At 58.0% G+C, this 15,656-nt stretch overlaps 4 protein-coding genes across 4 annotated transcripts; 1 reads left to right on the top strand and 3 right to left on the bottom strand.

Moving 5' to 3' along the window:
- Positions 1-91: 91 nt before the first annotated feature.
- On the top strand, positions 92-3,605 carry D7B24_006265 (uncharacterized protein; the record flags this gene model as incomplete). Its single annotated transcript, XM_028640402.1, has 4 exons — positions 92-94; positions 1,080-1,286; positions 1,358-1,775; positions 3,601-3,605. 4 exons carry the CDS (start codon positions 92-94, stop codon positions 3,603-3,605), a joined length of 633 nt encoding a protein of 210 aa, XP_028495389.1.
- A 1,164-nt stretch (positions 3,606-4,769) lies between these two features.
- Positions 4,770-5,630, bottom strand: D7B24_006264 (uncharacterized protein; the record flags this gene model as incomplete). Its single annotated transcript, XM_028640401.1, has 1 exon — positions 4,770-5,630. The coding sequence occupies one exon, from the start codon at positions 5,628-5,630 to the stop codon at positions 4,770-4,772; it is 861 nt and encodes a 286-aa protein (XP_028495388.1).
- Positions 5,631-6,598: 968 nt separating this feature from the next.
- On the bottom strand, positions 6,599-8,998 carry D7B24_006263 (uncharacterized protein; the record flags this gene model as incomplete). The annotated part of the gene is made up of 2 exons (XM_028640400.1): positions 6,599-8,797; positions 8,924-8,998. The coding sequence occupies 2 exons, from the start codon at positions 8,996-8,998 to the stop codon at positions 6,599-6,601; spliced, it is 2,274 nt and encodes a 757-aa protein (XP_028495387.1).
- A 424-nt stretch (positions 8,999-9,422) lies between these two features.
- Positions 9,423-10,234, bottom strand: ATP16 (delta subunit of the central stalk of mitochondrial F1F0 ATP synthase, atp16; the record flags this gene model as incomplete). Its single annotated transcript, XM_028640399.1, has 5 exons — positions 9,423-9,455; positions 9,512-9,690; positions 9,772-9,925; positions 10,044-10,073; positions 10,133-10,234. 5 exons carry the CDS (start codon positions 10,232-10,234, stop codon positions 9,423-9,425), a joined length of 498 nt encoding a protein of 165 aa, XP_028495386.1.
- Between the last annotated feature and the right edge of the window lie 5,422 nt (positions 10,235-15,656).

Raw genomic sequence — 15,656 nt, 5'->3', positions numbered from 1 at the left:
ACATATTGTAGTAGTTCATAGAATGATATAGCAATCCATGGACAGGGCTTAAATATGTTTCTTTGATGGCTCCTCTCAAAGTCTCACACTAATGGTAAGCTGTACGGCAACATGGTGGAATGTTACCTTCCAGCACAGACATAACTTGGTGACTCAAGCTATGAGAAGATAACCCGAGCTACCTTGGGTAGCTCCTCACGAGGATGAGTGAAGTTGTTGGTGTCGATCTAATCCACAAGCATCTTTGCCTTCTCACTTCTACATAGCATGAACTGGAAATCGTCGAGACTGTTGGCCACTTGGCGACAGCTACCTCGCCTTGGTCGTTAATCAGTATGCTCCAGCATGTTGTCATTATACCTAGGTAGGTAGAACATACCCAGGTTGAGCTATGGTCTTCGTATACTTGCAATTTGAGGGATCATCAATCATCATGCTGAGATAAGCGAGTGTATGTACTCAGCTCAACAAATCGCCATGTTGGAGCAGACCCAAGGTCTGCTCGCGTTCTCTCTGAAAATCCATAATCATGCCACCAGCGATAGGTATCCCAGAATGTTACTGGTGACGAAAGGCCAATAAGTCTTTACACTTGAATTGAAGAGCATCATGATAGGACTCGCGGGCACGTGCCTCGTCATCTATTTCTGCTCCTTCCTCGACTTCGGTCTGGCTAGGTCTTGTGACTCTAGGCATCCAGATAGGGTTAATTATTTTCTCTTACCTCTGCCACTTTCCTGTTTGCCCTGAAAATTCAACCCACAACCACCACCATCACAACCACCACAACCACCATCACCACCATCATCATTATCATCACCATCATTATCATCACCATCATCATTATCATCACCATCATCATTATCATCACCATCATCATCATCATCATCATCACCATCATTATCATCACCATCATTATCATCATCACCATCATCATCATCACCATCATCATCATCACCATCAGTATCATCACCATCATCATCAACATCACCATCAGCAGCAGCAACACCAACACCAGCACCACCACAGTATGTAACTGCCAGCAATGTCAGGTGCTCGATGGCTAACATAGATGCCAGATGAGTGCCAACAACAACGACGCGGCCATGGGCCAATCTTGGGCGGTCTCAGCCGAGCAGGACCTCACGGACGAGGTGGCTGAGTCGTTCATTTATATAAAGCAAGAGTTCGAAGAAGAGGATTGGGAGGACGAGGCTAGAGAACCCCTCGCCAGAAACAACGAGGCCGCCGACGAACCACCCGTCTGGTCCCAATATCCCAACGAGGTTTACCCTCGTTTCGACAACCAGGGCGTCTTTCCCATCGGAGGCGACCCGCCATTTACCACTGTCGCCAGCCGACTCTACCCCCTCCCCCTCCCACCCGCCGCCACCCCTCTGATCCCGAGGCCGAGGCCGCCAAGGTTTACACCATGTTCAAATGTGGCAAGAGCGAAGACGGGCCCGAGTACGCGGTCAGGCCCTGGTCCACGACGATAAAACGCCATCGAGGGGCCGAATGGCAGCCATACTGTGCCCAAGATGACGGCCCACTCCCGGAACCGCACACGGCCGGAAGGCTCATCGAGCCATTTAACAAAACCCTGCCCGACTTATATCAAAAGGGCTTCAACATGCTTTTCAACAAGCGGGACGGCGGCGAGACCTCCCTGGACTTACTAGACTGCTCGCCCGGTGCCTCGCAAGCTTTCTATGGCTGGATCCCCAAGCGCTTCATGCCCAGGCGGGGTACCATCGGATACTGGGGCTTCGACGGTGACTGCATGGACAGACAGTTCAGGGGCTGTCAGCCACAAGCAGCGACGACAAACGGCGGAAGCAACCGCGAAAGATGGCTTCGTCGGCTGGGACCGTTTTCCGGAGCCCGCAGGGCAATACCATGCGGCTCTCGGTCAAGCTGCGGCAAGAAAAGAAGCCGGGGCAGCATCAAGCTCGGCAAACCCAGCGCCGCCCCTCCTCCCATTCGACTCCTTCCCTTCCCGGCCCCTCGCAGCGACCACCTCGAGTGGAAGACGAAGCCAGCCTCCGGGTGCTGGACACATGTTTCGCGCTGCTGAACGACGCAACCTTGGAGGATAACCTGGAGCAAAGGGGCCTCGCCAAAAAATATGCGGCGGCCGTCGATTGCTTGCGCCAACTGCGCGATCTCTTTGTCGCCAGGACTCGACCGAGCTGCAACGTACCGATCCCAACCCTCGCCCCTCGCCCACTCTCGCCTCTGCCGCCATGCCTCATCAACGTAGTGGGCCGCAAGGCACCACAAATGTGGCTTTCAGACCCCCCGCCGCCGCCGCCGGAAAGAACTTGGCTGAGATGGAGCGAGAAGACGAGGAGAAAAAGTCGCTTTTCGCAAGACAGAAAGCCAGGTACCACGCTGGCGAAGAGATCAAGCTGAGCGAAGCATGCTCGAAGATGCTTCGTTACATGAAACGAAACCCTCCTGGCCCTCGTCCGCAACCCTAAACCTCCCCAACACGCAGCCTCCTGGGCCGCAAGGCACCACCCACCACCCGATAGACCGCAAGAAAACACCCGCTGTCCTTGGGCCGAAAGGCACCACCACTGCGCCGAAAGGCACCACCACTGCGCCGAAAGGCAACACCGCTGGGCCGAAAGGCACCACCACTGCGCCGAAAGGCAACACCCTTGGGCCGAAAGGCAACACCCTTGGGCCGAAAGGCACCACCACTGGGCCGAAAGGCAACACCCTTGCGCCGAAAGGCTTGGGCCGAAAGGCAACACCGCTGGGCCGAAAGGCACCACCCACGTCTCATGGGCCGCAAGGCGTCATTCAGAGTGTTTCGTGGTTGTGGAGAACTGCTGCTTGTTGATGCGGAAATGATGCGACTCTTCGGGGTCGTTGATCCGCCACTATGTCTATTGCTTGCGATAGTCATGGAGGCGGAGGTTTCATAGTGATCTTCGGATTCTATTATGACCATCCACACCTCGCGAGAGGAATGGCATTGCACAGACACTTGTGGGAGGAAATGTCTTGAAACCGAGGATAATGCATCATGTTACCTGCTTGGGGCTACATCATTGAGCACATGTCACAAGATAGATGGTCATGTTTTGCTACTGAAGACATCAAATCTTATGCATTAGCTATGATACTGTTTAAATGTTGCTTCCAGTACTAGTGACCACTCCAATCATACTCCCGAAACCAGGATCACGTAGTATTCATCGCTTGCCGAACGCTGTCTCTGACCACGGAGTCAACCCCATATTTACGCCAGCCTCACAGCAGTTCTCATACCTCTAAAGGCGGTCAAGCTTTTCCACTCTCTCTCTTGAACTACCCTGGTCTGCGAGAAGATGAGCTCTGGGAACAAAGACGACGTGGACATGTTCATTTGGGTTCTGAATTGAAGTGACGTACAATCCTCGGGTGGGTACACAGGTAGTGCTAACTTGTGCCTCCAAGCAAACCGCTTCACCAAGTTCTCCCTTCGCGGACCGGTCGCCAATAGCCCTGGGTTCTTTCCACGTCTGGAAGTCCATCATGGTGTGGGCACTACATGCCGCGAGCTGACACTTAACCTGCCAGCCTTCGCGTCGGTTCAGTGTCCGTAAGGGTAAGTAGACTTTCTCTCTCAATCGTTGACAGTCTACACTAGCTACCTTACTTATCACCGCCACTGACCTATCACCGCTACTGAGCACCCAATAGCAGCGACTTTGTGACCTTCCACTTAGGCAGCTCCTGGAATCGCCCAAAAGAGGGGGAACGGCGAGAGGGCCATGGTTTCACTGGGCTCTCAGACCTGTTCAATGGGCTCTCAGACACGACCAAAAGCTTTCCCCTTGAGGAGCATCGCTGGGCGAACAGAGGTGCCAACTCATGACGAGCAACGCTGTTAGTATAGCCAAGGCAAGGCGCTCGCAGCACCACATAAAAGGCCGAGTTTGCGAAAAGTAGCCAACCGATACAACAGACTTAGAGGCGTTGGTACTATAGGAACCGAAACAACCGAAGCACATTCTAGCAGAACATCCTCCCCCCGGATGACGAAATGAATCTCATGAACTAGCGGACAACTGGAATATGGCTATCGTGACAGTCAATGGGTTCTGCGCTTACGAAGGCTAGACGCTCCCTCAATGAACCCAGACTGGCGACCTCATAAACGAAAAGGCCTCCAGGTACACGAAAGGGATAAACATAATGATCCTGTTGGGAAACACAATACCCAGCCATCGCAACGTCCTCAAGGATTCAGGAGTGAAACCAAAAGGGCTCCTGACAACGACATGGAGACGCCCACCTGCACCACGCGACGGCCTGCTGCAGCGTAGGAGGCCTATTGTGCTGAGATTGCGCCTTGTCGCAATCAAGCCTGCCTCCCCATTTCTTCTACGTTTGAACTTGGTCTCAGTGATTGCCCGGTTCATGTCCGCCGCTCCCGCGGTGTCCTGCCGCGCGACGAACTTTACTTGCAACAACAACCAATCCTTGTCACACAAGCCAGGAGGCAGGAAACCTTATCGCATCGGCCTCGGCAACGGCGGAGGGACTACACAAGGCACTACGTAGCTACCCTAGATACAGGTGTCGATTTCTCCCGCCAAGTCCTCGTTCGAACCGTATGCTGCCGGGCATGAGAAGGACAAGGACGGCGTCCACGTCGGAAAAAAAGCCTCGTACATTGAACCACGTACACCGAAGAACCAACATCACACCGCCTCATCGCGGCATTGATCTAAAGGGGGTATAGTCTATTCTACGCCACGCGCCGCAGAGCCTCACTGCCCCTCGCCCTCGGCCTTGAGCTTCGCATAGCCCTCCCGCCCCAGCGTCTTGTCAAAGTCGGGCCTCGTCAGCTCGATCGCCGCCAGCGTGCGGCTGTAGGTGATGCCGCCGAGGCGGCCCACGGACCGCAGGACGTCGGCGTCGACGAGGTTCCGGTCCTCGTTGACGGCGTCGGCGCGGGCCCAGAACTTGGTGCCCTCGATGACGGCGAGGGTGCCCGACGTGGTGCCGGGCGTGGCCCTGCTGGCCCACTCCTTGGTGAAGACGAGGGTGCCCTCGATGGCGACGACGGCCTCGCCGACGCGGGCGACGCCGTTGTCCGTGTCGCGCAGGGGCGTCAGGCCGGCGACGTGCCACTCGGAGACGCCGTGCGGGGCGTTGATGGAGGTGGCGTTGGCGGCCTCGAGGAAGGGCTCGGAGATGATGTTGAGGACGACGCGCTCCGTCTCGACGAGGTTGCGCAGCGAGTCCTTGGGCGCCGCGAGGCCGCTGGAGAAGCCGACGCTGAAGAGCGGCGGGTCGTGGTTGATCATGTTGAAGTAGCTGAAGGGCGCGAGGTTCTCGCTGCCGTCACGGGCCCGCGTCGACAGGAAGGCGATGGGCCGCGGCGTGATGGCCGAGATGAGGAACTTGTAGTTGAAGCCGGCGGGGCGGCCGGCGGCGTGCGGGTCGATGGCAACGTGCGAGGCCGACGAGGACGTGTTGGCGCCGTCGCCGTACTGCCAGGCGGGCGCCGGCGTCTTGGTGTAGTGGAAGGAGGCCGAGGAGTCAAAGTCGGGGCGCGCGGCCTCGACGGCTTTGAAGTCGCCGTGTGGGTTGCGCGGCGCTGCCTCGGGGAGCTTATCTGAGGACATTTTTGAGGTGGTTTGCGTCAGTGATCGAGTAAATAGTGAAGAGCCTAGGGTGGCAAGACTCGGTCTGAAGTTCTTGTTGGTGAGATGGTGTCGAGATAGTGTGCTTCGGAGCAGTGACATGGAGGGCATCCGGTACTCTTATGAAAGAAGACCCGGGAGTTGTGAGACCGACTCGTGTCTGCTAAGCTAAGGCGCATGGGGGGGACCCGTCTCTAGTGCGTAGAGATGTCGTTTCGCGGGGCTGTGGTCTACGGAGGGGCTATAGTAGACGAGGAGGCCATGGTCCACGGAGGAGGGGATAGTCAATGGAGGGGATAGTCAATGGAGGGGATAGTCAATGGAGGGGCCAGGGGCCAAAAGATGATGCAAGAAAAGTCATGACGCCCGCCATTGGCCCATCGCAGGGGTTCCGCGCCCCCCCGCGACCACCCGGATCTCTCGGTGCCCACCGTTCCGACGAGGGTCCCTTCTGATTCGACAAGAGCGCGTCAACGGCTTCCGGATTTCGGCATTCCGGCGCAGCCATTTGGACGGTTGAGGCCGATTCAATCGCGAGGACAACACCAGACCTTTCACCAGACCTTTCACCAGACCTTTCACCAGACCTTTGAACGAGACCTACAATCCCAGGCTAGTCTGGGGAAGACAATGCCATACGCGTTCTCATGCTACCATAGCTAACAATGCTCATGAGCGCTAACCTCACGTTACGACTCCACACACGCACCAACGCCCCGGAGATCCGTATTCACGACCAAGTCATCCTTGCCCAGCATGTGCATAACAATGGTGAGCCCCTCCACAGCCATGCCTCCGTCGCCACGCCGCGAAGCATCATCCGTTTCGACGCCAGCGTCAGCCATCCTTGCTGCGGCCTCACCCACCGCCCGGTCATTGACACCCTCACGCGACGACATTTCAGCCTTGAGATGGCGCACCTCAGCCGTCAGCGCCAGGTACCTCTCCCTCTAGAAACAGCTGTGGTTCGGCGGCATGATGGGTATCGGGCTGTACACCTCCATCTCCTCCTGGCGTGCCGAAGGCGGGGAAGCCACGGGCAGGATCGATGTGGACGCGAGAACGTGCTCGACTTCGGCGACGGTCAACGTCTTTGTACTGCTTCCCACCGTGGGTCTGTAGGGCAGGAAGAGCTCGTCCGGATCGTTCTGCCTCGTTGGTGTCTCGTCGCGATCGCTCGCCGAAGCGGTCGCTGCCGTGGCGGCGCCCGTGACAGAGCATGTCGAGCAGTCTGGCTTGGCCATCCCAGCCACCGAAGCGGCAGCTCGCTTCGTCTGCAGATCTGCTGCCTCGGGGTATGTTACCTTGCGCAGCTGGTGCTGTCGAAACGATGGTGCCGACGCAGGCTCGGCCACCTTGGATGCGAGGGTGTCGGTCTTTGTCAATGCCCGTAGCGGTACGTGATTCCACAGCACCGAGTGCCTCTGCTGTTCTTCCGCGATGGGCGTCGTCTTCATGACGGGCTTGAGTCTCGGCCACGACGCCGCGCCGACAGTCACGTCGGCAGTATGTGGCGGCGTTGTCGGTGGTCCGCGCGTGTCCTGGACGTGGGACGATGCCTCGGCTGTCGTTTTCGCATCCGCCGTGAAATTCGTGTCCGTCTTCTTCAGATGCAGACTGGCATCGCCTGCGCGCTTCTCGGGACTGGAGAGCCAGGCTGGTGGGTCGGAAAGCCGCGCCTTGGGCGTGGCGATCGAGCTCGGTCCTGGTTTCTTGCCTTCTTTGCCATCGGCAGAGAGTGAGTGTCCGTGTGGTCTCTCCTGCTCTCTGATGCGCGAGAGCGGGTCTTTTCCCATTGTGTGCGTCTTCTTGATCGTGTTGACCCGCGCGAGGGCGTCTGTACCGATGCTGTGCGGTGCTGGACGCAGCGCCGAGGGAGAAATCGACGACGTCTCGCGGCTCGATGCAGGTGAGTAGGAGAGCCGCCGGGCCGGGCGAGCTGAGACGCTTCTCCCGGGTTCCATGGCGGCGGAGCCAGCGGCGAGATGCTCCATGATGTGTTGGGCGTGGTACATGTCCTCGGCATGATGGTAAAGCTGATCAATCTTCTTGTCGAGAGAGTTCATCGACTGGCAATGCGGCTCCTCGGTCTCGGCATCCAGAAACGGGTCGCCTTGTGCCGTGTTCTTTGCCACGGCGTCCGCGTGGGTACCCGGCCCTTGAGCTGTTGAGTGCCCGGAGGCATGGTGGCTGGTGTGGTGTGTCAGCAGACGCTCCCCAGGCTGAACTGGTCCATGTCCTGGTCCGACGTCTGGTCTGCGTACAGAGGGTCCCTGCTGATGTGGTACACAGTCAGACAGCCGCGTGGGTTTCCGTGCCCGGGCTGCAGTACCAGTCATCTTAGGCTGGGCGATGTTGCCCTTGGTTCTCTGATCCGCAATGACAAAGGGGTTGTTCTTGACAGCGATGTGAGCATTGTCTGACGACGTCTTCGGATCTGTCTCGGTGCGGGGTCTGTTTGACGGCGTCGTGGGTATTGTGTTCGACGTCACCTGCTGCCTTGTCTGTGGTGTCTCGGGATGGCCCTCGTACGAAGGAACAGTGACGGTCGAATCGTCAGCATTGCCGTTCGCTGGCGAGGTCGTACACTTGACACAAGTAGAGTGTCCGCAGTCAGAACAAAACTTGTTGGTCGTGACGGGCGCACCGCATGAGTGGCAGACCCGAACACGGTCGGTCTTACTCTTTGTCCCGTCGCCTGCGAAGGCCACGCCGTCGTCTTCCGAAAGCCAGCCCTCTGGTAGGTCGATTCCGAACTCGTCAAACATGTCTCGAGCATCCTGGCGGCGCATCGTGGACGTGCTGATTGCACTGTCTGCGGACACGCGAGATTGAGCTGATACATGCCTGTACAGCGTAGCTGCTTCTCGCAGGTTCGGAGACGTCAGAGCAGGTCGAAGAGCTTGGTGCCGCTGCTGGCTCATGCCTGGCCGCAGACGGCCCGTCGAAACGGTCGGACGGAGGTGGATGAAGGGCGTATCATGGTCTCGCACGCCGTGCTGGCCGAAATGGCCGCCGCGCCCGCGGAACCACAGCTCGGTCAATCCGTGATCCTCATCATGCTTCTTCCGGCCGGATGGCAGACCCAGGAAGGCGTGGTCATGGGCAAGAGGCGTTGACTCTTCGGCATATCGATTCCGTGACGCTGGCTGCGCAAAGGTCACATCAGCTCGTCGACCCTACCCGAGCCATGTGTTCTGTCGTTCTCTTTCGTCTGGCGACTGAGCTCGATCTGCTGGCTCTGGCGCAGCGAGGTGTCGGATGCGAGAAGACACGAGACCCTTGCGCGGGGTGGTGCTCGGCGGTCGGGGAATCGTCGATGCCGTGGACGTCGTGTCGCAGCTTTCCATGGCGGCAGGCGTGCTGATGCCGTAAGAACTAGAATGTAAGCCTTGTAGCCACGGCTGTCAGTCTGGAAGCAGTGCTAAGTACTGCTGTGCAACGCAGAAGAAAGGATGCTGGAGCGAGGAGACATGTAGTAGGACAAAGTCAGCTCCTCATTCTTTCGAGGATGATGTTAGGGCACAGGGAAGGATGAACAGCCGCGTCCGCAGCCGCAGTGGAAAGGAGGAGGCAGAGGCCCTGTTGCTGCCACTAGGGGAAGGCACGACCGGACCAAAAACACGCGCGGAAGGGGAGATCAACAGCATAAAACATCGCAAGAAGCGGTCAATTACGCAACGCGATGCCTAAGGTATATGCCAAATCGGCGGTTAGGGAATCGGTAACTGTGATGTACAACGCCTCCTGCTAGACGGCTCCTCCTACGCTCCTCTATTTCAGGTTCGCCTGCAGGCTCTCGAGAACCTGTTTCAACGTCAGCATGCACGCATCAAATCATAGAGTCAACGGCGAGAACCCACCTCGAGCTCAATCTTGGCCTCAGCAATGTCCTGCTCGCTTCCGCTGCCGTTGGCGACCTTCTGGGCCTCGGCGATCTGGGTGCGGACGGCCTCGGCGGAGAAGTCCTCGAGAGGGTAGCCCTCGACGGCGTTGATGCTCAGGAGGGAGCCGGGCTGGACAGTGGCGAATCCGCCCGAGACTGCGTTTTTCCCACGGGTTAGTGGACCAGTCGATGCCTCGTGTACTGGTTCGAAGGGGGGGTGGGTTCGTCATGACGTACGGAAGAACTGCTTGCTGCCGCCGCTCTCCTCGATGACCTCGATCAGACCAGGCTTCAGCTGCTCGATGCAGGGAACGTGGTTGGCGAGGACACCCATCTCGCCAGACTCGGCGGGGATGTTGACCTGGACGACATCCTGGGACTTGTAGATGGGCTGCGTGCGGCAATTAGCTCGGCTCGGTCCATCGGCATCATCGTCGTGTGCCCAATTCATCTCCGTGTTCCATCTCGCCGTAGCAATCGACATTCTCGGCATAGGATCGCATTCGTACCTGGTGGGGGAGCGACAGGCTCAGCTTGATCTGCGAAATGGTTAGCCGGACAGGCTCAGGGAGGTCGTCGAGGTGGCTGCTGGGCTTGCCTTGTCGGGGACGGCATCGGCGTAGGTGCGGCGCTGGAGAGGCACGCGGATAGCGGCAGGGCGTGCTCGGAGAGCGGCGCGCGCGATGCGGAGGGAGTTCATGATGGGCTGAGAGGGCAATTGGGGTCTGATGCTGGCGGGAGCTTCAGGTGAGGTCGGGACAGGAATCTTCGCCTGACTCCATTCGCGACCGGCTAGCCGGGAGATTTTCGGTCCAGTCACGTGAGTCGGATGCGAGCCCGATTGAGCGGTATCGTTGAGAGTTGGGTACTCTATCATAGCAATGCATAACATGCACAAAGCGAGGCGTACCAGCATAAGTACTACAATGCATTTAACCAGAAAAAGCACGACGGCTGACCGAGCAGGAACCAACTACATGGAGGATTCTAGTTGCTCTCGCCACCGAGGATTGAAACCGCGAATGGAGCCATCTTGCCATCCATTTCGTCGATCCTTCGATACCAGGACGGGCCAAGTACAAGTACATGAGAGACAAGAATAGATCTTTCCCGTTTGGCTACGTTTTACCTCGTTCTTACCAGCGTTTCTCGCCGCGTCAAGCATGCACACGGCCATGGCGCGTGGCAGTGTCAGAGACATGCCTGCCGGTGGAGGCTGTTGATAGACACCACATGGACCGCCTTGCGCGGACTATTGGGCGCGTCGTCGGGCAAACGATCAACAGTCGAGAGAGTGTGCAAAAATTGGATCGGTGGCCGCAACGTCTCAGTGACAGCTGGGGCTAACGCAGGTTTGAGCTGACGACACCTTGTGTGTTGCGTGTTGCGCCAACGTGGATGGCGATCCCCTCACGACATGTCTCAACAATCACGTAACCACGCAGCGTTGCCCTTCATAGCACTGCCATTCTGGCAGCCCAGAGGCGGCAGAGACCCCTATCACAAGCCAATCTGGGCAGGTACACGAAGTGCCAGACAGCACGGCCCGCAGGTAGATCTCGGTCGGTCAGCAGCGGTGACTCGGTGGCTGCTGCAGCTTGCACTTGCGGTGGAAGCCCGCGGTCCCATGACACCAGAAAATCAAAAGCCCATCATGCTCAGTACACCAGCATCGCCATGCGGGACCCCAAAACACGACACGACGGTACCCACGGCCGTAAGGTGAGGACTCGCGGCCGGCAACGCCATGCGTGCGGCGACGGCAGCGTTGAGGCCCAAAACCTCACGGGTCACCCACGAGGTGTGCAGCCTGCTCAGCGTTTCACAATTCGCCATCTTGTTTCCCGCTGTCGATCGGAGCGGCATGACCGACAATCCTTTTCCTCTCTTGCTTTCTCCGACAGGATATGCCGCGGGCGATCCTCCCAGCAAATCGCACATCTCTGTACAACAGGGGAGATCTTACGGTCAAACACGATAATGGGGGGTGCCAAGAGGGGGGAGGCTTGTGATAGTCGCCGACGACGCATAGGGCTCTACTAGTGGGACGAATAAGCGGCACAGAAGCATGACCACGCGACGCATTTCTCAGTATGCGACGTATTTTTCCAAACATGCGACGTAAAGGGGGGAGCCGCTCGTCTGTGCTGGCTCTCTGACCTGGCGAACTTCGCGCATAGCATTTCTGGAATGGCATCCCGTGCCGTGGACATGCATGCATTTTGTTGTTCTGGCACAGGCGACTGGTCAGTACAGGGCAGCATCCGGCAGGAGATGGTCAATCCGAAGCCTGCCAATCATGCTCCGATACATGGCCTTCTCCTGTGACCAGTGCGATGGTTACCCCTGGGCCTGAGTGAGCGCCAACGTACCACTGTCGACAGGGTCACCGCCAAATGATCGGGGGGCGTACAGACGGCCCATCTGTATGTCCTCGCGAAGTACCAAGCAGGAGATTCGGCCGCGACTGCGACTGGGAGGCCCCCTGGTTGGCGACACTTAATGCACTCAATGCGATGCGTGAGCTTTCCTACCCGCCCTTGACAACACGGCAGGAACAGGGAAATAGCCTCGTGCCGACGAAACCGAGATGCATCATACAAACAACCACCACCAACGACAACAACAACAACAGCAACCACTAACTTGTAGCGCCGCATCAACCGTGTCGTCACTTCATCCTGCTTGGAAAGCCAATTTATTCCCCGCGCCGCCAGTGCCGCGCCAGACGTTGCAGGTGAATGGAGACTGGGGGGTGAGCAGACCAGAGCAAGTCGTGGCACGATAACTTTCGCGAATGCGGGGTTGAAGCTGCTGCAACAGGGTCGCTAATCGCGAAGAAAGGGCGGGGTTCCAGGGTTGTGGGTGGACTCGCGTGGGGTGACGGCCTCTGCCACGGGAAAAGCACTGGGTGTAGTGACGATGTGTTGCTGTTGTCGCTGCTCTCGGCTGGCCGACGGGTTGTCGTCCTGCCCGTGTTGCCGTCCTGCGCCGCATTCAGTCGCACGCGGCTTGTGGTTTCACGAATGCAATGGACCTTCTCAAAGTTACCGTTTCGGAGGAGAGCACTTCGCCTGCCGAGATGATCACCAGTTTGGCACCAACGCGGCGTTCCCGTCTCCTGATGACACGAGCCTTTTTCTGGGCTGTCGTCAGTCACGTTGGTTGCACACAGTATTGTGACGGTGAAACCTGACCTGACTTGACCCCCATCCTTCTCTACCGTCAGGCGACACCTCCGAGTATCCCATCACATTCCCCCGCTCGCCCGCTTGTCACGGCGCCGCTGCGCGCAGGCAAAGGTGTGGGTGAAGCTCCTTCAGCTCCGGGTCCCGTGCCAAGAACGTGCAGGAAGGGTGGTGTCGTGGAGGGTGGCTGATGTCGTCACTCTCGGTGCATTTCGGCGGCGAGGACAAGCGTGGTGGGCTTCTGGCGCCGATGCTGGTTTGCAGAGCTACGATGGATGGGACGGAAACATGATGATGGGGCACACGAGAGAAGCCTCTCGCTCGTGCCCACGGGAGCTGCGGGAGCCGATGGGACACAAGCTTGCGAGGGAGTGTCGAAAGAGGCCCCCGGGTACGGGCTGCTGGGACGATGTCGAAAGCGTCTGGCATGTCACAGGTCCTTCTAGTGAACTCAAATGCTGAGAAGTGCCGACATTCGGATGGTCTCTCGGCTGCCAAGCTCTCTGTCTAGGGGACAGAAATGATGATGAGACGAACAAAAGTCTTGGTAGCCAGACCCGAGCGAAAAGGGATACATGCGCGCCGTCAGCAAAGATGCCAGCCAGCCAGCCAGCCAGAAATTGGCTTCAGCTGTGTAAAAGCTGTGAGAGCTCTCCTGCATGGTGTTCATTCACCCGCATGTGTGGAGAAGCGCCAAGAAGGGTGCTCTCTGTACGAGGAAGAAGCAAGGTGCTCGGGATGAACAGAAGTGAGACCTTCATGTCGGCTGCATGCCGCCTCCAAGATGCAGACCCAGCGAGGCGAGGCTCAGAAATTAGGGGAAGAGGGAGGGCCACGAGGGGTCCGTGAGGGTGATCTGTCACGTCTCATTTGCGGAACCCTACCATTATTGCTCGCTCAATTGAGGTGCGTCCAGCGGTGAGCAAGAGCCACCACAAGGTATCGACATGGAGTAGTGGTCGTTGTCTTCTTTCCGATGCGAGATCCAGTGTGGCTCCCCCCCTTTCACCGCCCCTCGACCCCATCAACAGGCACGGGATGCCATTTGGAGCGCAATGAGGGTGAGCAGAGCCGATGGAGGGTTTCATGCGGCGAAAGTATTCGACCAGGCGTCGACAAAGAAGCATGAATCGGGCATGGAGGCGTGAAACACCGTAAACCGAAGTGGCTGACTCTGCATGCTAGTCCATTCATCTGGCTAATAATGGATCCTGGAAGCAGCTCACCCTGCCCGCCAGCCACCACGACAGGGCCAGAGCACTCAATTCAATTGAGCCTGCAATGTACATGGCACTGCAGCACGGGGGCCTGTCGCCCAGTGGAAATGTCCCGAAAGGTCAGAGGCGTGGATGTCGCCCTGGTGGGTTCTACTCCACGCTCCTGGTGGGTATGGTGGGGGTTACTTCAGGAAAACGGCGAAAGCGGCACGGCAGACGGCAGAGCCACCGTTCATTCCAGCGTGTTGAATCTCTCCGGCTCCGGGGCCCGACTGATGAGGTGTTGTTCCTTGGCTGGAAGGTGGAGGTCTCGATGAAGTCGAAGTGTTGGGCTACGAGGAGACAGGCAAGCTCGGAGAACCAGTTAGCAAAGCGTTGGCAAAGGGTTACCAAATCGTGAAGGCATCGAATGCATGGTGCCGACGACGTGTCCAACGAGTGACCACCGCTTTACACGAAAAGATTGACAATGTGTCAATGGCGGCAACAGAAGACAGTGACAAAACACGCAGACACGCACCGTATTTGTCGCCTGCGCCTCGGCCTGTGCTGGGGCTCGCTACTCAACAGCCCCCCGTATAGCATCGTCATCCCGCAAAATCCCGCACATCCAACTTGGCGTGCCCTGTCTTTTGCTGGCACTAGGCCAAGGAGAATTCCGTCTTTGCCGTTGTCGCACTGTGGACACCTCATTTTGCCTGGCTTCGCTAGCCAGCGGCTGTCCGAGTGGTTGGGGGTGCCTTTTCCTGGCTCCTCCTGTGCATGCTGTGGCCAGTGCCGCTGCCATTGAGAGAGCAGGCTGTACTGGTTGGTGAATTGAATGGTCCGCCCCCACGGGTTGAGACATTTTCTGACATTCAATCTCGAGGTGCGCAGGCAGGACAGGTGTCACGCTTGTGTCCCCATGCCCGCGTCTTGCCGTGGTAAGCGCAGCACAATAGCAGCACTTGGCCCCTCTTCGCAAAGCTTGGGCGGCAGCAGAACACAGAAGTCGGGACGAAGGTTGATCGTCATCTCGTCGATTCGAGCTTGGTGTGTACGTGCCATCCGTCTCTTGACTCGATCTGCAGTTCCCTTCGGCCAGCGTCCCTCGGCCACCGCACGAGGATTTGTCGGCACGCTAGACCGAACAGTCAACGTAGCGCCACGAAAACCCAAATCATCATGACGACAACTCTTGGGTCATCTCCTTCTGGTCAGGCCCTGAGAAGACGGCACACCTGCTGCCCAGCGTGAGGGATTCCGTCTTCGGTGGGGTGGCTCAGCGGTGATCGCAGCCCTGCGCCCTGCTGACTGAAGCTGTCCACCGAGTCGAGGTGAAACTGGAAGGCAGCAAGGCAGGATTTCAGGAATGACTCGGCCAAGCCCTGGGCTGAGGCCCGCTGCGCCAAAGGAGCACCGTAGGGAGAGGGACCCAGGGTGGCATCGAATGCGCGGGTGTGGACGCTTGCCAAGCCCCGGACTCGATCTCAGGGCTTGAAATGCCCCTGTCGCTCTCGGGTGGGTGACCCTGGCCCTGGGCCCTCAAGGGGCCTTCGCAGGTCAAAGGAGGGATGACACGGTCAAGGGCTTGGGGGTCGTCACCGTTGAGGGACGATGTGGTGGGTAAAATGGATGGGTAGCATCTTGAATTCGATGTTCGCCTCTGTTCGCCTGTGGACAATCAACTGTCAGCCATGTGTCACAGAGTTCAGTGATCCGGTGGTCTGGCCGGTCG

This window comes from Verticillium nonalfalfae (genome assembly GCF_003724135.2).
Source record: "Verticillium nonalfalfae strain VnAa140/NRRL 66861 chromosome Unknown scaffold_43, whole genome shotgun sequence".
Lineage (NCBI taxonomy): Eukaryota > Fungi > Ascomycota > Sordariomycetes > Glomerellales > Plectosphaerellaceae > Verticillium > Verticillium nonalfalfae.
Note: the sequence above shows the minus strand (reverse complement) of the source record. Positions and strands in the feature narration are given on the sequence as shown.